The 24608-nt window shown below is 43.7% G+C and overlaps 1 protein-coding gene across 2 annotated transcripts in view; it reads right to left on the bottom strand.

Annotated features, from left to right (window-relative positions):
• Positions 1-9022, bottom strand: part of erfl3 (Ets2 repressor factor like 3) — a 46902-nt gene extending 37880 nt beyond the window's left edge. The window contains exon 1 of one of the 2 annotated variants that reach the window (XM_046399174.1): positions 8300-9022. In XM_046399174.1, coding sequence (XP_046255130.1) covers positions 8300-8321 — 22 coding nt within the window. In that variant the 5' untranslated portion in view covers positions 8322-9022. Of the gene's footprint in view, positions 1-2473; positions 5110-8299 lie in introns of those variants that run through there. The other variant, XM_046399175.1, reaches the window with a different exon arrangement.
• Positions 9023-24608: the final 15586 nt, after the last annotated feature.

The raw sequence follows: 24608 nt of genomic DNA, 5'->3' as shown, positions 1-24608 counted from the left end.
TCTTGGAAGAAGTCCTTGGCTGTGTCTCTGTGTTTGTGTGAGTATGGACATATGTTCATACTGCTACATGCAATGACATCCTAATCTGACTTTCAGCTCATATTTTGAGTTTTCAGGGCAAATCCGGGAACATCAGCCACCACCTACTGTTGATGGATTTTGACAGTGACTGACAGGTTTCTATACTAATTGAGCCATGTTAGCAGACAACCGTGTTGTTTCTGGGCATCGAGTCATGCTGGCTGATAAATCAGGATGTCCAGTGAAAGAAATAGAAAGGGTAGGGTGACATGAAGCAGGAGAGAATGGGGAGATAGGAGGAAAGAGGAGGAGGAGGCTAATGGAAGAGGAGCTGCCACTGGGGTATTAGTCCATGGATTGGTGACACAGAAATGAGAGGGAGGAGAGGATGATGGGATGGGAGGATCAATCGATGCTTAAAAAGGTTTCACTCTCCTACAGGGACACGTGCATCTGTGTGTGCACAAACACACAGCAGTCTGTTTCAAACAGAATTCATGGCTCCGTCTGGTTGAACAGGCAAAAGTGTAGCTAAAGGGCAACATACAGCAACAGGCCTGTGATTCCAGCAAGAGTTAAATTAGCAATCACTTGGTCTAATTTAGGCTAAGACAGTGGATTTGTGTTAAAAAACAGTGTTTACATATGGCAAAAGACTGGGCCGATGACTGGGTCACTGATGTCTGAGAGTCGGCTGAAAATGTTTTAATGTTCAGCCGTTCAGCCAACAGTTAGCGCTTATGGAAAACTCTGTAGCAGCTAGCCAGCTAACTTTGTTTCAACCTTCAGAGGCTCAACACAACTAAATTATGGTTGTGTGTGCAGAGACAAAAATGAAGTGTGTTGGACGCTAGCCCAACAGTGATGTCAGTTTATCTGCCTGCTCCCTTCACTGGTCGGGGCAGCCAAAGTTTTCTCAGCTCGGTGAGACGGTTGGAGGTTACTGTCAGAACAACAGCGGCTTTACGGTAAAAAGAAAAAAAAACATCTTCACCAACAACTCCTGACTCAGAGGGCCGGTATCATTATCCATTTCAACGTTTTACAGTGGACATTGTCAGATACAAATTCAGTGGATGTTACCGAATCCTAGCCTGGCGCTATCCAGAAAGCTGAAACTATCTGATAAAAGAGGCAGAGAATGTCTTTTTTTCCCCACCTATCACTTTCTTTCACACACACACACACACACACAGTTTGCTATTGCTTACGCTACCAGACCGAGCGCATTTGGTTAGCAATTACGTGGCGTCTGTATGTACACACCTGTGAACAGTCTGACTGTTAATTTGCACAATATGCCTCTGCTCAGATGAGGAAAGTGTTGTGGTTTACAATGCATAAAAGTTGCACTGAGACAATCTGTGTGAGCAGCAGAGCAGTTTGGGACAATTTGTTCCCACATAGGCACATGCTCTAACGCAGCATTCCCACCTAGGGCCCTGCCTTTCAAATGCACATAACTATTTCACACACATAGGCTGTGATGAGTTGGCTCAAAGTTCAAAATGAGCTCTGACGTACGTAACAGAACAGGTCTGAACACGGAGGGAAGCACAGCAACGAGATAAAGACTGAAAGACAAATGTGGCCGGCACACTGAAAGACAGACAGACAGAGGAAGAGGAAAGACTGGTTGAAAAGAAAACTCCAAACGTGATCTTGCATTCCTTACATGGGGTGAAGGTTACAAGGGGGGGTGAGGAAAAAAGAGGGAGGAATGGGGGGAAGGGAGAGAAGGGAGAAGAGGAGGAGGGTGACAAGAGAAAGTTTAACTTGGCGCCAGACAGCATTTCAATACCCCAAACAGACAATTGCACAAAATATCGACACTATGCAAATGGCACACAAGTCCTTTTGGTGACTTCCCTTCGTCCGAAATTAGATTAGATATTTTCCCTCCACCCCCGCTCCCTGGGTCCAGCACAGAGGCAGATTCCCAGATAAAAATAGCCAGGAGAACTATTCAAACACTGCTGCTTTTCTGCTGGGAGTGTCTGCTGACTGCACTGGACTTAAGGGGTTAGAGAGGGGTTAGGAGCTCCACTCACCACCTCCCTGAATCAGAGGGCCTGGGACAGTGGGACAACCCGTTCTCTGTCACACTTACACACACACACACAGATAAAGCCAAGTACCTGATGTGATTTCAGTTTTGTTTTGTTTGTTTTATTTTTGTTTTTTTACAACTAGCAAAAAAAAAATGACGTCATTTGCAAGTTTAAAAATACCCTATGCTTTAATTTCCATGCAAAAAAAAAATTAATTCTCTTTCACACCCAAGAGCTGCAGGCAAGTCAAAAGAAAAATTATGTGTTTCAAATTTAATACTGCCAAAATGGCGCGACTGTATCTGATTAATAATGGATTATTATACACCATTTAACTTGCAATCCAAGTGCAGATTAACACTTGGATACACTGACTGTCTGTTTAAATAAAAGACACTCACCTTACACACAAGATAATGCACAGAGACCATATAACAGTTTGGAAACTCTGTCAGTTAATTTTAATTGACAGTAGGTCCATTCCTGTTGTTCTGATCCTCCCTGGAATGTACATTAGCAGCCACTGTGTGTGCAGATCCCCACTGAAGAGATGCCCTCAGCATGACCAGTATTATTGGGGTTAATCTAAGAAGATTAGAAGTATACATTACCACACCGCTCGGGCGAGCCCTACCATTGGGAAAAAAACAGTCACTGTTGGGTGCAGCAGCAACAGTAGGGGATTATGAGGAACTACCCGTGTGTGTGCGTGCGTGTGTGTGTGTGCGCGTGGAACAGGTCAGGCCAGGAGGTTGTGGTGTGGTTCAGAGGCGGTGCAAGCTTGGAAGGGGTGAAGTTGCAAGAGTTAGCTTCGTGACTGACTGACTATGCACCGCTCTTGACAGCTTACACCATGATTATACTCCAAGCAGCAGAGAGGTGACACTCCAGGCTCTACCCTAAAGGACAGTTCATTGTGTTGTGAGGATCAAAATAAAACCTCTGATCTGGAAGAATGAGAGGAATGGAGTTACCTGATCTTCCCTGGTGTGTGTGTGTGCGTGCATGCATGTCATCACTCAGATCGGTTTCAACGGCGCCGCCATCACCAAGAAGCTGTTATACATACACCCACAAGCAACCGATGTACACACTTTGTTCGCGAGTAATACGTTTAACACGGCTGCCCACCCAGAAAAAAAACCTTCATATACACACTTGATATTCTTTTACAATAACATGCCTTTCTGTGCCTCACTCTGAGTCACCTCTAGAACAATACAACTCTGTAAACTCCCCATATTACATTACAATACACATGCACGCAAACACAAACAGCTGCTGAACAGTGCAGGTCAATCGATGCACACCAACACACCCTGCTGCATTCTCAACATGAATTTTGATACCCATCTGAAAAGAGACCCTCTGCGCTTCTGTGTGTATGATGGGGTGTATATGCAATGTGAGGCTGCTAGCTTTAATTAAAGAAACAAACAAACAAACTTCCATCTATTAACATAACAGACATTATTTTATTTTTCCATGCATTGTCCAATAGGTTTTGCTCATGTAGTCCTAAAGAGGCATTCAAAATACGTCTGCATATGAATTCATGCATGACTTTGCAAGTCACTGAGTTAGTTTGCTTAGGAAAGGCTTGCAGAGATAGTAACTGTTGTGTTTTCCCCTCATGTGTAATGCAACACAGCCGGCAACTATTAACCTTCTGAGCAGGAATGTGGGAGGTCCAAGAATTCCAATAAAAAGCAGCAGTGTGTGTATGTGAGTGTGTGTTCTGCATTTGTGTACTCTCACACACATGTTCCTAAAAGTGTTACAGTTATCTGCCAACGATCTGTCCCGTCCAGACATGCAGACCCAACTTGTTACCATCCCTGACCGATGGTCAATATGGTCAATATGAGGTCATGCTGTACAACCAATGGCGTTGCAGTAAAACTAGGCTCAACTCACTCCACAGACATACACACATAGCCTGGGGACACATTTAGTCCTACAGCTGTGTTATCAGCGTAAAAAGTGAATTTTAAATGGAGCTCTTTAGCACAGGACAGCACAACCTGATCAAACAGGTCTGAAAGGCAGATAATTTATAGGAATCGATGGCCAGATCTGAGGTTAATGCGTGGGTCTCTGGGACGGTGGGGGCAAAAGTGCCCGCCAAGAGTGCCAGACAGCAGTCAGAAGCACCCGGGCTATCGAGGGTAATGCTGCCTTGTTGGTTGTGGTCTCTCTGGTCAAGGGCAGCACAGGACAAATGGTGGGGAGGTCCATTAGTGTCAACTGGCTGAGCACATTGTTCCCTTTGGTCACATTCCTGGCTAAATACAGATATTTCCACAACTGAAGGCCCCCTCTACCAGAAGTCATTTGTCAACCTAGTATCACAGAGAACCATATCAAAACTTTTTTGACGAACTGTTGTGACAGGGAAAAGTGGGCCACGCTGTTACAAAATCAATCTCTATAGTATCGAGCGTAAAATTCAATATTTAACAACAGCTTTAAACACTACATATCACAGTGTAAGTCTAAGTCCTGCATGAGAACTTAGCCCTTAGTTTTGTCAACAATGGTAATTTGTCTTAATTGCTTTTGAAGTATTCCTAACAGCTGAGCTGTTCACACAAGCGATCGATGTTGATTCCTGGCACATGACAGAATTTGCCACCTTTTTCGGAGCGAAGATGACCAGCTTTGCCATGGCACATCATCTGCTTCAGGCATGTTGGCTGAGCTTGGTCACAGCATGACACTGCCCCATAAACCAGGCCGTAAAACTATATTGGAATAATGGGAGGCAGTGGTTTTGCTGTGGTCAGCACTGTGAGGGAGTTTTCCCAGATAAGGCTAATCGCTGCGCTTATCATCTCAGTGGTTGCGTGTTGAGATTGAAAAGCATATGCTTGCAATTGTACACATATACCCACACAGGGAAAGGGTGAAATGTTCCCTCTCAATCCCTTGTTTGCAATCTACCCTTTTGTTTCCTGCCTTGCCACATCATAAGGCGGGACTGTGAGAGTTTGAGAGTTTGAGAGTGTGTGTGTGTGTGTGTGTGTGTGTGTGTGTGGGGGGGGGGGGGGGGGGGGGGTCTAGGAAAAAAAACAGTAAAATGGCTCCACAGCACATCAATCACTCTAGAGAAGCAGCACAAAAATCCTCATTAAATGACGTGATAAAAAATATTTTGTGATGCCTGCATTTACCTTATCTTACTTTCTTTCACTCTTTTTCTCATGCACACACACACACAGCTTGCACGCATGCAGAAGTGTGGTCTCTTCACTTGTCAAAAGCACCACCAAACTATGAGCTACTCCGCACCATTATGAGTACAATGAGAGGTCCCTGGCCCCACAAGTCCACACACAATCAGCCCCAAGGCCTGCCCCACTCCCACCATTGTCCCACACTCCACACACACACAATGGACACTCTGGAGCCAGGGGTCCCACTATGCAATTCCATCACACAAAGACACACACCAGTCCTTATCCTGTCAGAGGGGGGAAAAAAGAATAACAGAGGTGACAGAAGAAGTACTGCAACCCTTGGGGAGGGATGGAGGAAAATGAGTGAAACACAAAGGGCAAAGTGTGTGTGGTGAGGGTGTTGATAACATATTAGGATGGGTGAGACCTACAGTTGGCAAGTTAATATTGAGTGCATATTATGTCCTTATCACCAGAGCCTAATCAATCATTAGCACAGTCTTTGAGGTACACAGAAAGATGGATATATGGCTGTGAGTGCAGACAAAACACCACATACCATCAACTTCCTGTCTGCTGACTAATGCAACCTGTAAAATACTCTACAGATGACATCAAACATTTACAAAGACCAGGTAAACAGCAGTGAGAAGCAAAAATTCAGATACCCCATAAAAATCAACAACAATCTGCCAACAACGTCAAATGCAGCTATTGGCCCGTCATTTCCTGCTTTATCATATCAATTCTCTATCTCAGGCTAGCGAAGCAACTGTGGAAAACAGAAGTGCAAGTGGAAGTGTGCAGTAATGGAGAGAACAGGGAAATGCTTTACAGAGTCAGTAGTTTCCCACATGGGATATAATCTTACATCACTGAACATCCTAGGAGGGGATGATTACATTTTTTTTATCCTACATACATCCAGGCACTCTTATTTCCTTCCACATTCATGAAGTTTGTTCACCGTACATGGCAAAACCTACACAGGTTAAGGGTTAAAACTTGTGCCTGATTACAAATGCAACAACAGCAGGAGATCGGACGGATCAAGACAGCACCATGGATTAACCAGTTCAATAATTCTGTCTAAAGGTGCTGTTATAAGATCAGATTTGTTGTTAGATAACGCCTCCAAGAGTGAGTTGCTAAGTTTAACCATTAGTGCTGAAAGGATTAATCAATTAATCAAAAGAGAATTAGTTAAATTTGTTTTTGATAAATAACAAATAACAAAGTTACAGCCTTGCAGGGGCAAGAAATTGTTTGCTTTACTATATTCTTTTTTTAAATGGAGCTGAAATGATTTGTACATTTACCAGCAACAAATGTGAAGATTTGTTGTCCCTGGACTCACAGAACTGCATATTGAACTGATCTTTCAGTTTTATACTGTCATCTTGGGGTCAACAAAATTGTGAAGGGCAGTTTTTACTTTTTCAAAAGGACCAGCAATTAATGACAAAAGCAATCGGTAAATGTTTGCTGCAACCCTAATCATTAGGAACTGAGAACTGTGAATTTCTTAACCTGTGGTGTCAAGACTTGGCACTGAGCTTACATTTGATATACAACTGACTGAATTTAAAAAAAAAGAAAGATTAAAGCAATAGTAATTAAGACCAGTGGGTGGCAGAGCACACGTTACACCAACAACACTACAAGAGTACGTGTTAATGTTCTTTACTTTTACTAAACAGATGACAAATACGACCAGTCCACTCCACAAACACACACCAACTGCAAACATCAAACATATACCCTGAGCACAATCGATTTTTAGTGCCTTCCTAGAAGGGCTTAAGCTATCTGCTGCCACACAAACAGAGGGTTCCTTGTAATAAAAGGGCAACTTGGTGGTGGGATGTGGTGTGATGTCATGGCAGCCTCCTTGGGGCTCCTGCAGGGAGTGGGTGTGTGTGTGTGTGCAGGAATGTGGAGGGCTGAGGGGCTGAGGCTGGGTGCAGCGGGAGTCAGGAGGGGACAGGGTGGGGGGAGGGAAGAGGAACGTCCTAAGTGTAAAAGGGTCCCACACAGTTTGTTAGTCACACACTCACACTGCACTACGCTTCGTGCTTACCAGTAACTACTTAGGAAGTTGTAACATTATCCTCACGGGGGGAAAACAAACAAATTATCCAATATGTACCTTTTATTTTACACAGAGACTCGTTATCCACTAGGCCTCTTGTGTTAAATCCTGTTATGTCAACTGAGCATACAGGTGTAATTTTTCAACTTAAAGAAAGGATCATGTCACGCATATTACTGGACGCTGAGAAATAACAAACTGAAAGGCTACCATAAATTACAGTACTTCCACTTCCTCCTTTCTGCTTAAAAAATTCCTTGGTTTGCATTGAAGGGAGCAAGAACAAACTTATGCAAGCATTTCAGGAATTAGACAAAATGACACACGCAGAGACCTCAGCTGACTACTGGAAATCCCCCTCCTATCTCTCTCTGTGTCTGCTCTCACTTCAATATGCTGAAAGGCCAAGTATCTGACAGATGCCCGCTCAGTTACTGGGTTAATATCAGCTTGCTCCGCGTACACCTTGGCTGGATCCAGTCACCTCGAACACCACCACCAGGAGGAGAGGAGTCGTCAAGTAACTCATCAACACGTCCACGTCTCTCTTTCTCAGTCAGTAGGGGGAAAAAAAGACACACTGCTTCTAGGATTTTCAGTCTGTTCTCTGAAAAGTGCTGGATGGTGAAATCAGGTTGTCAGGGTGACACGAAGGATGTCGCTGTAACAACTGTACAGTAGTTTAACCACTTCCTCTTAAACCGGAGTACAGTACAAAACCTGCACCAGATTTTAGAGTCGTGTCTAAGCTAAACCGCGGAGTACTGCACTCGTCCAGAATAACTAAAATCAACAGGTTTTTATCGTCTTTGTCGACTGGAAGCGGATGTCGTTAACTATCTGGCTCGTTTAATTAACTAGCAGTTACGGTTAGCCTTGCCGACAAGTAAACAAGAAAAACAATCGTGGATTTTTGGGAAAAAAAAAAAATCTGAGCAAGAGTCACGAAAACTTACCACTATCTCCAGGTGTTTTCATTATTTCTGATTTAGCCACTTAGCAAGGCTGCAAGCGGGTGAAGTTGCTAAATCGGATGAATTCCACAAAGTTGCTTGTGGAAGGAAAAGTCACTCTCTGGGCCTCTTCCTCCCCCTCTGGTTGCCAATCTGGAAAACTAGGTGAAGAAACACGGCAAACTTTTGTAGCTACTGCTTCAGCGGCTCGCTCTTCTCGAGCCGCCGCGCTCTCTCGGTCCGTTTCCCCGGCTCTCCGCCAAACCGACCAAACCGACAGAGGAGCTTGTTTCCCACCGAGTCGAGCGCTCAAGACCTCGCAGTTGGTCCTCACTTCTTGTGCCGTAACTAGTAGCGTTGAAATGTGCTCAAGTTGCGGAGGAAAACGGCCAACCGTCCCGTCTCGAGCCAGCCGAAAAGCCTTCCTATCTCTTTTGAAGTTCTTTTCGCTAACTGTCCGGTATCTCTTTACTCCGTCTCAACCGCATCTTCGTCGCCGTTTGACATCTCTCCACCGCGTAGCTTTGTTACTTCTTTAGCAGAAATTAAACGTTAGAGAGGAACCTCTCTTTACAGACTTTTTTTAAGTCCTCCACTCACTCTCACACCATTCAGTACTCGTCTCTCCTCCCCCCGTGCTTCTCTCCGTCCTCTGGGTGTTGTGTTTCGCTCGCTGTCTTCTGAGCGGGGCCCGCCCACACTGACGGGCGAGAAGGGGGGGCTAACGTGGCGAGTCACGCCCACTCACCACGAGCCTCGGCCTAGGCTCGCGTCACTGCAGCACGCGGCGTTGCCTTGGAGACCGCCACAGCGCGCTGCCGTGGTGACATCACATCCGAATCCTACGATTCGCGAGAGGCGCGAGATCGGCTCTGTTCACGGTGTCCATTTACGTCAGTCAGGGGTTACGGATCTAATTAGGCCCTTTCGTATCAGGATAATTACGCTCATTAAATTGGCAAATATGACCGCGTCAGTTAGTGATTAACACTGAAAACAGGAAATTCAAACTCAGTCCTTTTGCTGAACGTCTTATCAAGTCAGTCAGCTTTTAGGTGTGACTAATGAGAGCTTATTCAGTTCCTTACTGTACTTTATGATCACCTCCAGTCAAAGATATGTATTGTTACTGGGATGCTTGATCTTCACCGTGCAGAATGATGTGTGTTTGACACTTAAAGGCTGATTTCACTTTCATTTGCTGAAGGTGGGAAGTCTTCTGTGCTCACCTGAAATGTGGGTTTAGCGCGTGGGCACTGGCCTTTATGTCCCAGCTTTAGACTGCGATACCTTAAGCATCCATCGTGATATGAAGTGTGACGTGAACGTGTGAAGCCTTCAGAGTGTTGTACACAGGAAATGGACCTCTCATTGTAGTAGAAGGAGGAGACACCTTGCGTCCAGAGGTTAAACTTTTGGAATGAAAAATGTTCACATATGCATAGATTTTTCAATTATGTATTTTTTTGTTTCAAACTGTATGGTGAATATTATTCAGAGTAAGAGTACTTGTTGTTTACCTGGAGGGATATTAGAATTGTTATTGTGTGTACCTAAGCTTTGAAAGTAAATCTTACTCTTTAGAGTTGTGATGTGGATACGTTAACACTGAATTAAATTAAAGGTCTTTTTTAATTAAGCAGAGAGGGGAGTAACATGTATCTGCTGTCACTCAGTTGCAATGATTAGACTATTAAATTAAGCCAATAATCAAATAACAGAGAATAAACTGCAGTGGTAATAAGGTCGATTAATCCTTTAAGTTCCTTTTTAAGAAAACAATTTCTGCTTCTCAAAGCTGGATATTTTCTGTTTTCCCACAGGACTGTGAACTCAGCATCTTTGGATGTTGGACTGTTTTCTTGGGCTTTGGCAAACTGTAAACATTTCACACCATTGTCATGTTAAATTAGTAAATAATCAACAGAAAAATCAGTAATAACTGCTTGTGAACATCATTCATATGAAACTGGAGACCTGTCTCACAATTACAATAAATTGCAAAAGTTATTACTCAAGTTCTCCTTTAATGTCCAGATCTTGAGAAAGGAAGTCCCATGGACAAAGAATAAAAGACATCCAGTGTGCTTTAACATGAACTGTAACATTTCAACATAAAAACATTTCATTCAAAGTTTTAGTTGTTTGGCGGCATAAAAGTATGACAAAATACTTCATTCCAAGCGCTACTCTTTTTGATTTCCATGTGTTCATCTTTTCAGCCTGTCACATTTCACTTAATGCAATTTCACTTTCAATTTTGGGTGATACACACACACAAACACACGTTGCGTTACAGCGTGTGCTGTATTCATGCACGTCCATGTGCTTACCAGGTGCCTCAGAGCACACAGAGACATCCAGTCATGTCACATGTTAACCCTTTCTCTTGATCAGTCTTCACCTTGTTGGATTGTGAGGACCGGTGTCATGCCCTGACTTCTTTCCTGTTCCTGTCACGTCAAATCCACCGATCGTCTGTTTCCTCAAGTGCCACTGATACGAAGCCGTCATGTGTTATCGATAAGCACACACGAGTGGGTGAGGCGTCATACATGGCAGGTGAAGTGTATCTCCTCTTTAGCCTGCTTGTAAATGGGCACCTGGTCTGTATGTTGTTGTGCATTTCTTGACACTGTTACATCAGCGATACACACTGCTGCCCTGTCCTGTCAACAGGATAAGACAGCAGTGGTAAAGCAAAGTAAACAAAGTCCCCCTGACAGCAGCAATGTCCCGGTGGTGTGATTTACAAACAGGATTTCTTCTCACTTCGCTCGCCATTCTCTGACGGGCTCAGGAAACCCATTCTGCTCTGCCTGATAAGAAACCGGACCAAAAGGGAGGAAAAAAGAAGAGCATCTAAATTTGATGCTGTACCTTCACATTCAGGAAACTCTTAAACTGGCTTCTTCAGAGCAGGAAAACCACCGGACAGACCTGCGTGGCATTTTCTCACACAGAAGCTGACAATAGGCCAACCAGCTGGGAACAAGAGAGCCGTTCCATTCCCCTCATTCTCTGCTTTCTGCTGTCTTTTACGTGTTGTCGTATCTTTCGGCATGCATCCACCACTTGTCTGTGATTTTGTTCTGACCTCTGCGTTTCTGGTTGGGAGCTCTTCAACACTCTTCACATGGAGGGGGAAATAAGAGAGAGGAAATCAAAGAGACAACGAGAGGAGTGATTTAGCGATTAAGTGCATGGTGGACAAACAGTTTCTCCTCTTCGATAGTCCACTTGTATTTATGTGTGTGTGTGTGTGTGTGTGTGTGCCTGTCAGTGACTTGTGTGAGCACGCTGTCTTGTAACTCAAACACAGGAGATGACATTTACAGACTAATCTACAACGCAGTACATTCTGAACATCGATAAACACAGTGCTTCACTAAACACCCTCGTTGTCTCCCACCCGTGTCTTCCTCCTTGTCCTCCTCCTCCTCCTCCTCGTCCTCTTCCTCCTCCTCGTTCCACCTCCCTCACTCTGGCTGTTTCTCCACCTCTGCTGTTTTCTCTCCCCCCATTCCCTCTATACTGTGTTGCTACTCTGTCCTCTGCAGTCCTGTCATCTTTTGCCACTCATCCATCCATACGTCCGTCCTCGATCCCTCCCTCTCTCTCACACCTCTTCTATTCCTCCACCCGCTCCATCCCCTGCTGCCCCTCTGTGCCTGCCTCTCTCGCTCTCCCTCCCTCACACTCATCACTCTCCTCAGGTTATTATTTGAGCTACACACTCAAGGTTGATAGACTCGGGAACTGAACATATGAAAATGTATTTTCATTGGCTATTGGCTGCCTTGCACAGTCCTGCTCTTTCTTTCAGAATCAGAAGAATAAACCAAATAAATAAATTATCTGAAACTTAAAACTATAAATAAAGGAACTTTTTGGTTTTGAATTTAATCATAAATTGTCAAGATCTGGCTCAGTATAACCAGACACATGCAGCTGACAAAATGCAGTGTGTTTGTCCTCCAGGTGATGCTACATGTGTCTGTTTGTTGTCATTGTTTTAGTGAACCTGCTTTAAATAATTAGATAAACTCATTAGGATATGAGTACTTGTCAATAAATATATTTTTAAAAGATTTTAGGTTTTCAGTGAAAACAAACCACACCTGGTAATTTTGCAGTTATCTTAGCAGACAAATATGAGCTCAATGTACAGACACTTTTTTTTGAGAACTTTTGTTTTTGCTATTAAAATGCATTATAAAAGCTAATGTTAAAAGCAGGATCCAGTGCTCCATGTTGGCTCCCAGCATTCCCAGTTCAATTGCAGCAAGTGATACTTCATTTCTCTTTCGCCCAGCACGCCCTGCCATCGTTCAACTACAAATTCATCAGTACATGTGTAAAACATCCCAAAATATTCTAGAGAAAACTGTGTTTATGCAGCGATATTTGGTGTTAAAAACTTAAGATAAATTTCACACGCACATTTTTTTTTCTTTTTGAATTGTCTCATGGGGAAAGACCAGAGAGTTAGACTGGGCTGGATCTCGGCATGTGAACTTGATGATGTGTTTGACAAACAGGGTGCATCACAGAAGAGGCTTGTCCTATTGGTTCCACATCATCTGTAACTCCCTCTATCTCCCATCCCGCCCTTTTTCATCCCCTCTGCGCTTTATGTGACTCCGTCCGTTCCTAATCATAGTGACAGACAGACGCTCCGCAGAGAAAGACGAAGAGAATGAAAGGGAGTGCGGAGATTTTGTCACCGCAGTATTTGTGCGTATATGAATGCTCACAGTTGGGTGTGTGTGCGTGTGTGTGTGTGTGAACATCCCCAGATATCTTCCCTATAGACTGAAAACCCTGACCCACCCCCCACCCTGTCCACCCTTTATCTTATGTGAACTAAGGGACGTGTCGTCCCGAGTACGAGTGGACGACATGACTGCGATCTGTGCCATTGCAACTGATCTTCTTCTTATGATACAAGAAGGCCAAAAACCCATCAGACTTCTTTCAGTGGATGTCAGTGGGACAAGTTCAGAGCTAGTCAGCACTAGCACACACTCCCTTTTCTTCTGCTCTGTGCCTCTACGACACAGATGGCTCGGGTCAGTGTAATTACCGTGGACAATGGGTGTGGTAGCCCACTAACCAGTGCCACCGCAGGCAATGCTGACACACAAACACACACACACACACACACACACACACAGAGTTCATCTACTCACAGTACTTGATTTCAGCAACCAGTAGAAGCAGGGCAGGATTATAATTATTGGATGGGGCGTTAAACAACCAACAGAGGTGTAATATGTACATAGAGTATGTGATGATTCATACCATTGGTGACGTGAAGACGCACACACACACACACACACACACACACACACACACACACACACACTCACACACACACACACACTCTCCCTCTCTCCCCTTAACTCTCTCCGTCTTTGGCTTTCCTTTGTCATTCACCTATTCTTTGAAGGTGCTACAATTATGTTTGACTTTATTTCTAGCAAGAGATCTTACATAATCAGCTCCTCATGCTATTGTGTGAAACTACTGCAAAGTCAAACACTCGTTCAGCTTTAATTCTTTATGAGGAGAACCTTGACTGAGGAGAAAAAGGTTTAACTTCTTGTGTGAAAGGAGAAGAGAAGATGGGCCACTAGACTCAAAGGCGTGCAGGGTGAGACCAGATCGGATGAAAGAAAAATCCGGCAGCTGAGGGGACAGCAAGTGCAGCAGGGTGGCGGTTAATGCAACTCCCCCCATACCCCCACCCACCCACACACACACACACACACACACACACACACAGCCTCCAACCTCACCCCTTCAAAACGGCAGGAGCAAAAAGAGAGGGAGAGAAGAAAAGAGAGTAAAGCTGTAGAGAATAAGGAGCGGGACAGAGAGAGAGAGTGAGAGAGGGAATAAGAGAGTCAATGGGTTCTTTGTCATCAAAGAACTTGTTTATTTTCAAGCTTGCCAGTCCAACCGTCAGGAGACACAGCCAGATATCTCTCCCTCTGTCCCTCTGTCTCTCTTTTCCTTTTTCCTCACCCAAAATAGGGTCGCGAAGGGTCTAAGCTGGAACACTTTTTGAAACACAATTTTCACCGTCAATTAATACTCTCTTCTCCTCTCCGGACGAGAGTTTGAAAAAAACAAAACACCCAGAATGTCCAACCGTCTAGTGAAGAACCGAGGCCTCAACACAGATATCCTCTGTCCACATCTCCCTCCCTCCCTCCCTCCCTCTCTTCCCCAGCTGGTATTCGCACATGAGTAATGGGATTACCACAGCAAGTGGGGAGATGATGGTGGTGGTGGTGGTGGTGGAGGGTGACATTGGAGGACAAGTGAGATAGAGGAAGAGGGGGATCAACAGGAAGGCTGAGATGGCAAAAAGGGGGCCACCTGGAAGGAAGGAGTAGATGACACATGTGGGAAATGGCTTGATGGTGGTGAAGTATGACGTATGATACCATACACACACACACACACACACACACACACACACACACAAACACACACGTGTATATAAACTTCTGACTTCTTTATGACAGCTCCAAATTTGCACTGACTGATTTCTCAAATTCAGGGCCACTTAAAGAACATACTATTTTCATCCGCAAGGCCCTAGACAGAAAAACCGCACTCTCTTTCTGTTGAATTACCATGGCAATGAGGGAGCTATTCAAGAACAAAAAGCTCCTTTTGCGGTGGGTAAAGTATGGAAAAAGCAAGCGGCCAGTGCCCATATGAAAGCGGGGCGGTGGGAGTTGGAAAGAGAGGGTAATGTGAGAGCGGGTGGAAGGCAAAGAGAATGTGTGTTATATTAAACCAATGTCTGGCACGGTGTCAAGCCTGTAATATATACAGAGAGTGAGGGGAGAAGCAAGGGGAGAAAGAGCAAAGGAAGGGAGATCAGTTAATTTAGCTCCGGGGACGTGATATTGATGGACAGGGCCATGGGGGAGGACTGAGAGAGGAGGGAAAGGAAGAATGCAACCTGCTCAGATGCAGCGGGAGAGCGGGGTGGGGTGGGGCGGTGGGGCAGAAGAACGTGAGCGAGGCAGGACGGGTGTTCAGAAAGGTGCAAGTGTCAGGCTGGAAAGGAGAGAGAAGTATGCCTGGCTGTGTGACAGTAGCTATATTGAGCACAGCGTGTGTGTTGACACTGTCTCCCGTATCTCACTGAGGAACAAACTCTTCCTATTGGCACAGTGCAGAGCTTCCTCTTCCCCTCTTTACTCCTCTCTACCCCTTACTGACCCTCTCTTCCTCACATCCATACCCTTGCTTATTTTTGATTTAGATACATTTTCAGTCTCTACCCTGCGTCTGTCTTACTATCACCTGTTTCTACTCTATACCATAATTGCTTTGGATGCGCTGCACATTTCTTCCTCTTTCTGTGTCAGTTGAATTCAGTTATGCTGTATTTGGATAAATGAGAGGCTGCAATTATTACAAGAGCAGCAATTAAGCTCTCGGTAGAGGACAGGCCTTTTGCCAAGGCCCATTTTCCAAGGCCCCAGCCTCTAAAGTCAAGAACATGGTGGCAAGAGGAGGGAGCAGTAAGTAAATCCTAAAACAATTACTTGATTAATTCATTAGTTGGCCAACAGACAATTACTTGATGTTTTTCTGGTTATTTTTCAACGTTTGAGGCGGCTGCAAACAATGGATCACATGGCTTGTAGTTTGTATGGGAGGGTACAGATAGATTCATCTCACTGTTTTGGTTTTCTGGACCATAACTTTTGGCTCACTGTCACTGCTCTCATCAGCAGTGTTTCATTTTCACTGCAAAAAAGGACAGTCAAAAGCTTTTAAAAAAAGTGGTTGTACGCTCAGCTCAGCACCAAGTCATTGAAAATTTGTGTATTTGAAAAATGTAGGTCTGGTGTGATGAGAGATAAAGGGAGTCTTAAATAAAGTCTCGTTCTTCGACTGTTCATCAAATGTCAGGCAGTTTCAAGGTGTTTTAGTCCCAAACAGATGGAGGGAGGAAGGTACGCAACCTTCACTGCTGCATGGAGACAATTAAACAATGACTGAAAGCAAACTGTGAAATGATTCAATTAAAAAATAAATAACAAGAACAAAGTTTATTTGAAATTTCTCACCTTTCATCCTCTGCAATACAAACATTCCTGTCTCTGTTCCCCGCTCGCATCCGTATGTGTCACAGCAAGTCCAGAATTAGATTAGGTTTCTGGATCACTCCCTGTCCTCTGTGTGTGTGTGTGTGTGTGTGTGTGTGTGTGTGAGGCATGCACTGTATGTGTGCAAGAGGTCAGATCCAGTAACAGCCTCAGCCCCCCCTCCCTCGTCCCCCAACTCTCTCATCCTCAATTAGTCATCCCCACTTCGGGCTAAGTCTGGGTCATTCACCTCCTCTTCAGATTGGATGACCCAGAGGTGCGTGGCCACCAGCCACCCAAACCACCCACCCACCCAATACCACACGCTCATCACATACAGAGAATAGCCCTGAGCCCTAGACAGATGCCCCCGCAGCCACATAACACCCAGAGGCTGGTTTCAAACATGGGTTCACATGTTTAACTGGGGGTGGAATGCAACAGCAGATGACGTCGACAGCAGTACATTCATGCGCTATATTCCAAGTAACATTTGGGGATATTTTTAAAGTTGGAAACCAACATTTTAATCAAAACAAGTAGCCTTCACACCCTCTCACTGACACATACTGAGCAGTTCGTAAACACACGCACACTTCCCCCTCTTTCACCCAGAGGACGATCTGGCAGAACCGAGCGGAATCCGTCTCCTTGGCCAGTACCCTGAGTAACCCCCCCCCCGCCCCATCATCATCATCATCAGCTGGGCATGGAGACAGCAGGCCTGTAGGTGGTTCAGCTATGTGTCATACATTACATGCCAGTGCAGGGGAGGAGGACTGACACAGAGCATGTGTTACACTTGCTCAGTTTGATGTGCTCTGCCCTCGCACAGGCACCACTGTGGGTGGCATAGCTATGTGTCATAATCACCATCATCCTTTGCTTTGTCGGATTTCTCCTCATCTGTGTGTGCCTGTGTGTGCGTGCGTGTGTTTGTTTTAGCGTTGCTATACTGTAGGTCCCTTTGTGGAGGTGCCGCGCAGTGGGCTCATTCACAATGTGGGAGCTGCTGTTTTACAGTGGCACTGATTCATTTTTTTTTTCTGAAATGCGTGCGCCACTGTGCATTGTTGCTGTTTGACGGCTCATGTTTCACATCAAGCGAGTCCCTCGCTAATTATCTGTGCGTTCTAACGGGGCTTACTGTGCGCAGCATATGTTCAGTGCTGAATAAAGGCAATAGAATAATCTACATTTGAATTTAGACAGTGATGTTTGGTTGAAAGGCCCTGGAAAAGCTAAGTGTTTATGTCAACTACAGTAACAAAACAATCTTTGTAGTTGCTGTCTTGTACTGTGCTCACTTTTGGCTGATTGTGAGTGAAGCCTATCATGCAAAGAAGAATTATGGGTTAACTTTGTTGGACTGACAGAGAACCTACATCTGTTTACTTAGTTGTCTTTTGCTGAGAACTATTAAGCTGCCTGCCTCCAGATCTCACTCCTTTTCTGATCAACTAGCCAACTGATGCCATCCTGAGGTAAGCCCCAATCAACACACAGTCAGCCGGCCTTCACTTCCTCTCCTTTAGTGTTTTCTTGTGCACGCACCATGTTAGACGAATACACATACACATACACAAGATACACAACAAAATACACAACAAGCCGAACGCCAGTCATCACTTAACAGTATAAAGACTAGCAAGTATTTTGATAAATCAAAATCTTGCAGATTCATGCAGAGATCTCACTGATGTTTCTTTTACTGTAGTAAATGATCTTTGCTTCTGTCCCAGTTTAAGGTTTTTGCCACATTGCCTGCGTAGCGACGGAGGATGGCTGATGATGTCAGGCCGCCTCTTTGGTCCAGACCAATAAAACCGGGTGGATTTCTATGAAACTTGGTTCTGATATGCATGGTACCAAAACAATGAATCGTAAAACCTTTCATTATTATTGACATTTCCTGTAGCACCGTGAGAAGATCTAACAATGTCTGGCACATGACCTGCCTTCCCATCAGCCCCAGCTGTTCTTTGTATTTAGTGCTAATTCATTAATATTAGCAGACTTGCTTACCAAACTAAGATTGTGAACATGGTAAACGTTATCCCTGCCAAATGTCAGAACGTCTGAACTGTCTTTGCCAGCCTGTTAGCATGCTGGCATTAGCATTTGGCTCACTGCAGCCTCACAGAACCGCTAGCATGCTGCACAATGTCAGGGTCACACATCATCATAAAATGTTCAATGTGCGTATTGACATCGGACCGCTTACCAGAATTTTCGGGTGCTTTTTGACACTGGTACACTTCCGCAGGTGATTTTTGTCTCTTTCTTGTTTGTTTTTTGTCAACTCCTCCAGGTTATTGTTGAGATGCACATCAGTGAAGAATATAAAAGTCATCATCTGCAAGAGAGGAGGTGTGAGTGCTATGGAGGGTTTCTCTGGGCAGTGGGAGCTCTGGGTGATGTGTGATTCAGGGGGCGTACGGCATCCCTGCTGTGCGTACTGCTGGTGCGTGTTCATGTGTATTTCTGAGTGACGTTTGGATGCCATTGGAGGAATGGAGGAGGCACTTGAACTAAATGGCTGTCACATCCTTATCTCTCCCAAAGCCCTCTGATGTTAATTTCTATGAAGTGTCGGCATCCTGCCTTCATTCAAGCTTTTTGGCATTTTATTGACGAGGTGAAGGCAGAGGGGATGACAGAAAAGATGTGAAGAGGCGGATAAGAGGACATAAAAGCCGCTGAGACATACAAAATATCTACAGTGTCACTGCGGCATATTTTTTGTGATTCTGATTACACCATTGTTTCAGATTTACCCTGAATGCTGAATTGTACGCACTTAATTGAAATTGAATGTGATAAAACAGCGTAAAATGAGAATTTACCAGGACTAAAACTTGACGAGGCAAGGCCGGCTTCAAAAACTTTTTTTTGTTAATTATTTTTTCATTTATTTATTTTCATGCAGGTATTTAAGTATGCAAGACAAGGCCAAATCTACAAGTTTTTTTCAATGAAAGCTTTAACATGAATGGGAGAAGACTGATTTATTTTGTGTCGGTATTCAGAGCTTGCAATATATTTTTTTCTATTGTTATACTGAAGACATGGAGAGACAATAATCCACCAAAATTCTTGCAAAAACATGCAAAATAAAACTAATGTTCTGTTAATGAACCCCCAAGGACCCTAAGTAAAGATGGACGACAGGTCTCCATTTCTTTCCACAAGACAAAGCCCAAATATTACAAACTTATCAAAAAATGAACACTTGACATACATCGGTGTGATGAGAATTACATAAAATGACAGAATCCATCTTTGTAAAAAAACAAAATGTATATGTTGATTTTTTGAAGTTGAGACTTTATTCCATTTACCAACGTGGAAACGTGGAGGAGTTTATGACAACCAGCCACAAGGGGGCGATCAAGATATTTTGGCTTCACTTTTGAGGAGCTGTCACGTGGGCCATCTATGTATAAGATCTCTGGACGTAACTGACAGTTTTGTTGACTGTCAGCTGATGAGGCGATTCTCAAATCATGACTCGAGAAATACCAGCTAAACTATTTGAAGGGACCATAACAACATATGGCCAAATACGTGAGAAGATGATTTTAAAAAATTAGCACTCTGACACTGTATGGCCAATACTCGGTCCATGTAGAGGACCGAAGGTCGACGGGTGAGGCAACATTAGCTTATACTGACACACACAACAAAACACACACACACTGCAGCTCAGCAAAGGAAACCAGATCTGTCTAGAGGCACTTCACCGCTGGCACTGTCTCTCACTGGCACCAATAACACACACACACACACACACACACACACACACACACACACACACATTGGCACTGTTCCTGGTTAAACTGACAGCTGGCGTTCTGTCTTCTCGTACCAATGACACACTGAGGCCTTATTCGAAGCCAGTTCCACCTTTACTGGGTTTATTCCAGAGCCAGTAGTATTACTACTGTGTTAACCGACTCCTCACCTAACCAGATATGTCGCTCTCCAGTTACCCGCTACTTGGCATGGTGTGTCATTGAGAGAGACTTTACGAGCGTCATTTCTAAGATGATGTCAAACATTTAGTGCTCCAACAATGGCACGCAGAGAGTTATGATACCCATCAGTGCCATAGCAAATAATTTGCTCCCTCCTATAATAACTATCTGGAGATACCATGACATTTTGATTCACTGCTGTTACATAGCAACAACATTTTATCTAATAAAAGTGCTTGTGATTATCTAATTTTGGAATGAAAGCTGTTTGGAGAATATGATGCATCTTAATGAAAAGAAATCATCGACATGAATACATGCAAACAGTCGCTGAAAGTCCTGTAAGACATCTAGAAAGTGACTCTTGAGTCAAGAATTTCCTATTTCCACAGGCAAGAATGAATCAAACTGTTCAAAATGAGGGACGTTCACAAATAAAAACTTACACATAAGTGGTTATTTTGGGTGAGTTAACAGTTTTAGATTTTTAATTTAGATGTAATTATTTATAGTGATGCATTAATATATCGTTTTTGTTTTGTTGAGGATTGAGGTGGAGCTAATTTTAATTATTTATAATGTTGGATAGTAACAAAAATCCCCTCTAAAATATAGTCAAAGAAAAATAACATAAAACTGAAGTTAAGTGCTTCAGATATATGTTTAGCTACTTGAGTAAATGTATTTAGTTTCACTCAACAATTCAGCATGCGTGATGGACAAACATTAGAAATTCAAATAAAAGTTACAGCGTTGGAGATAAATCAACATGAATATCTCCAAAATGGCTCCATTTTGGAAAAGAACAAATGTTACGTATTGATGCGACAACACAGCAACACAGATCTACCCGAGTCACCCTGGTGATAGGATCACATGCTCACCACCGCCGTCCGTGACTCAACTCGGAGGTGGGTGTCTGAAAGCTGTCACACTTACACACTCCAGCATCCTACCTAATCATCCACCTACTGTGCCACACAGCAGGGGAGAGCAGGAGAGAGGGAGCGGGAGACAGACTGAAGGAGAGGCAGTTAACAAGAGAGGGAGGGCAAGGGCGAGCTGGAGGAGAAGGAGGAAGAGGAGGAGGAGGAGGAGGAGGTGGAGGCGGAGGAGGAGGACGAGGACGACAAAACAGCCAGACAGAGACACAAACACGTACACTTGATGAGATGAGAAGGCCAAACGTATGTGATGCTGTTTGTCAATTAGCAGATGTCCCCTGACTCAGATGAGAGAAAATAAATGGAGGGAGGGATGAAGATGATCTGAGTCCGCTCGTCCCCTCAACACGTCTGTCGGGTGAGAACTTGAGGGGACGCAGGATGTACGCAAGGAGCTCGACTCCTCAAACGCGAGAGCTTGTTATTTTTACTTTTCCTGGTCTTGTATCACTGTAAGCTGAATATCTTTGGGGTTTTGACTGCAGATTGCTGGCGACTAACTAATTAATCAATCACCAGCAATTTTAGCAGCAACTGATCTGCCAGTTTGTACCATAGTTTGGGTATATAAGCCAACAGTCGTACAAGAAAATAAGACACCCAGCGAGAACAACCTATTGTCTTGAGTTTAACTGGTGACCTCGTGGTTAACTTAAAGTTGAGTTGGTGCTGGATCAAAAGTGACCTTCAGCCGCTTCAGTCGGGAGCTTTTGATTTCTTCTTGTTCAGTGTGGTGACCTACATGTGTCCTTGAAATAGTTAAATTCAATGATAACCAACTGGAGATCAATAACCAGAAATTAACTTTATTTACGTTTTACACGGGGTCATTTTTGGAAATCGGGTTTGTATCAAGAATTTACAAATGTCTAGATGAATCCATCAATAAATAGGTAAAAGTAACAAGAGATTTATTTAAATAATCTGAAAATACAATCGTGAAATGTTGTGACATGTCTGATTAAGACCTGGATTCCTAATTCAGTCTGTGAATTCAGTTATTCATTTTCTCTGTTAAAAACTGCATTTGCCTTTTGTTTATTTAACATTAAATACCTATTTTAAAAGACATATTTATTTACCGTTATTCTTTAATTTGACCTTTCATGTTCTAATTGTCCAATTAGATATTAAATCATTACATTGGACACTTGCGGTCCTCCATAACAGAGAGGGTCAATGAGCAACACAAGTACCCGCCAAGAGTTTTCATTGATGTGCTGGAAAAGATATTAAGTCTAATAGCGCCCTCCTCTGGTCAAAAAGTAACATGACAAGTAGAAGTTGATTTCCTGTTCAGGACATTAGCTTTTTTTTTTCTTCTTTTTTTTATTTTTTTTCAAAAGCAAGTGAAACCTGAGGCTCAAGATGACAACAGAGTAGAGACAAGACACGAGGCAGGTGGAGGATCATCTGTACAGTTTTTGTCTCCTGTTTTATTTGGATGAATGAAACACTTTCAGTTACAAAAATGACTTAAAATGAACAACACTGTACAATGAACAAGTAGAGTTATTTTTCTTTTTTTTTTTTTTTTTTTGGTTTTCAAGATAATTACACTAAAAGGCTAACTTGCTACCACAAGGGAGAAGAAGGGGGGGAGACAGAAAGGTAAATGGAGATTGGTGGGGCTGAGGGGGTGGGGGCTGCTCACAGGACGGAAGACACATAGGGTGGAGGGATGGCAATACAACCCCACACACACACACACACACACACACACACACACACAATAAAGAAACTAGGTGAGTGTTGTGACAGGGGGAATTAAAGCTACATGTAGGAAGTTGGCAAACAGTACGTTACAGTTGACAGCACACGCAATGTGTGTGTGTGTGCGTGTGTGTGTGTGTGTGTGTGGTGGTGGTGGGGGGGCACAGAAGAACAAGGAATCTTTTTGTCGTTTTTTTGCTGCAGCGAACCACACCCGTCCCACTCTCCAGCCAATACCAACTTCACCCAATCACACACACAAACACACACACACACACACTCGCTCACACTCAGGTGGAAATGCAACAGGCTGAAGCCCATCCCCTGTTTAACAGCTAACAAGAAAGCACTTAAATCTTAAACTTCCCCTCGTCAGTGACAGCTCACTCTTTCGCACACACACACACACACACACACACACAAGCGTAGACAAACATCCAGGGAGTAAAGGTCAGACAGGTAGACGTTAGGACCAAACATCGGGTAACCAAATGAAAAAGGAGGGGGAGGGGGATGAGAGAGGGCTGATAGGAGTTAAGCAGTACTCTCTGGCAGCACGAGCAGAAAGGACAAGAACTTAAGAAGGATCAGAACAGCTACAAAGATACCAAGAGAAACTTCATTATCATCATCATCATCATCATCATCGTCGTCGTCGTCGGTGTTGTCTTCGGCATGATCATCATAATTATGAGAAGCTTAAGATTATTTTTCCAATGACAAATACTTAAAAATATACATTTCATCATCATCATCTTAATTATTATCATCATTATTATTATTATTATTCCACCTTTGGATAGCTGAGGTTAATGCTTCAAAGACCGGCTCACTAGGTGACGGAGTAGTTAAAGGAGAGCAGACAAGAAGGGATGGATGGAGAGAGAGAGAGAGAGAGAGAGAGAGGTGAAAGATGCAGTGGAGGCTTTGTGTTGAAGAGAAGGTCAAGGTAAAGCTCTTTGGTTTTATACTTTAACATCTGACTCGCTTTGCTGTGTTGCTGGAGGAACCTTTGGATTAAAGCTGTATTGTAGAAGAGAGAGAGAGAGAGAGAGGGATGGAAGAGAGGAAGAGCGTCTATGTGTGGATGAGAGTGGGTGGAGGAAGAGGCAGCAGCTTGTTTTCTTTGCTCGCTGTGTGTCTTGTTCTCCAATAAGGATTACAATCTCTCAGGCCCTCGCGTCCGACAGTTCAAAGATTAATTCTCGCACTTTAAAGGAAAAATTCAACATTTTATTGGCTTTCCTTGCCAAAGAGTCAGATGAGAAGACTGATGTCACCTTCAAATGTGTGTGGGAAATATGAAGCTCCAGCCAGCAGATAGCTTAGCTTAGCATAAGGACTGGAAACAGAGGGTAACAGGTAGCGTAACTCTGTCCGAATGAGGTGGAAATCATGAATCACTTTGCTGATTCAAATAGTTTCGTCCACTCATTTCAAAGATCTGTCATCACTGACTATGTTCACTGTTTTTCTAAGCTACTTCACTTCTTCATTTCAAACCATGCGGCGGTAAGCAAATGCCACCATTCATAGTTATGTTATTAATTTCAAGACT

Source organism: Scatophagus argus, chromosome 9, assembly GCF_020382885.2.
Source record: "Scatophagus argus isolate fScaArg1 chromosome 9, fScaArg1.pri, whole genome shotgun sequence".
Classification (NCBI taxonomy): domain Eukaryota; kingdom Metazoa; phylum Chordata; class Actinopteri; family Scatophagidae; genus Scatophagus; species Scatophagus argus.
The sequence above is the reverse complement of the archived record's forward strand: the minus strand, read 5'-3'. Positions and strand labels throughout refer to the sequence as shown.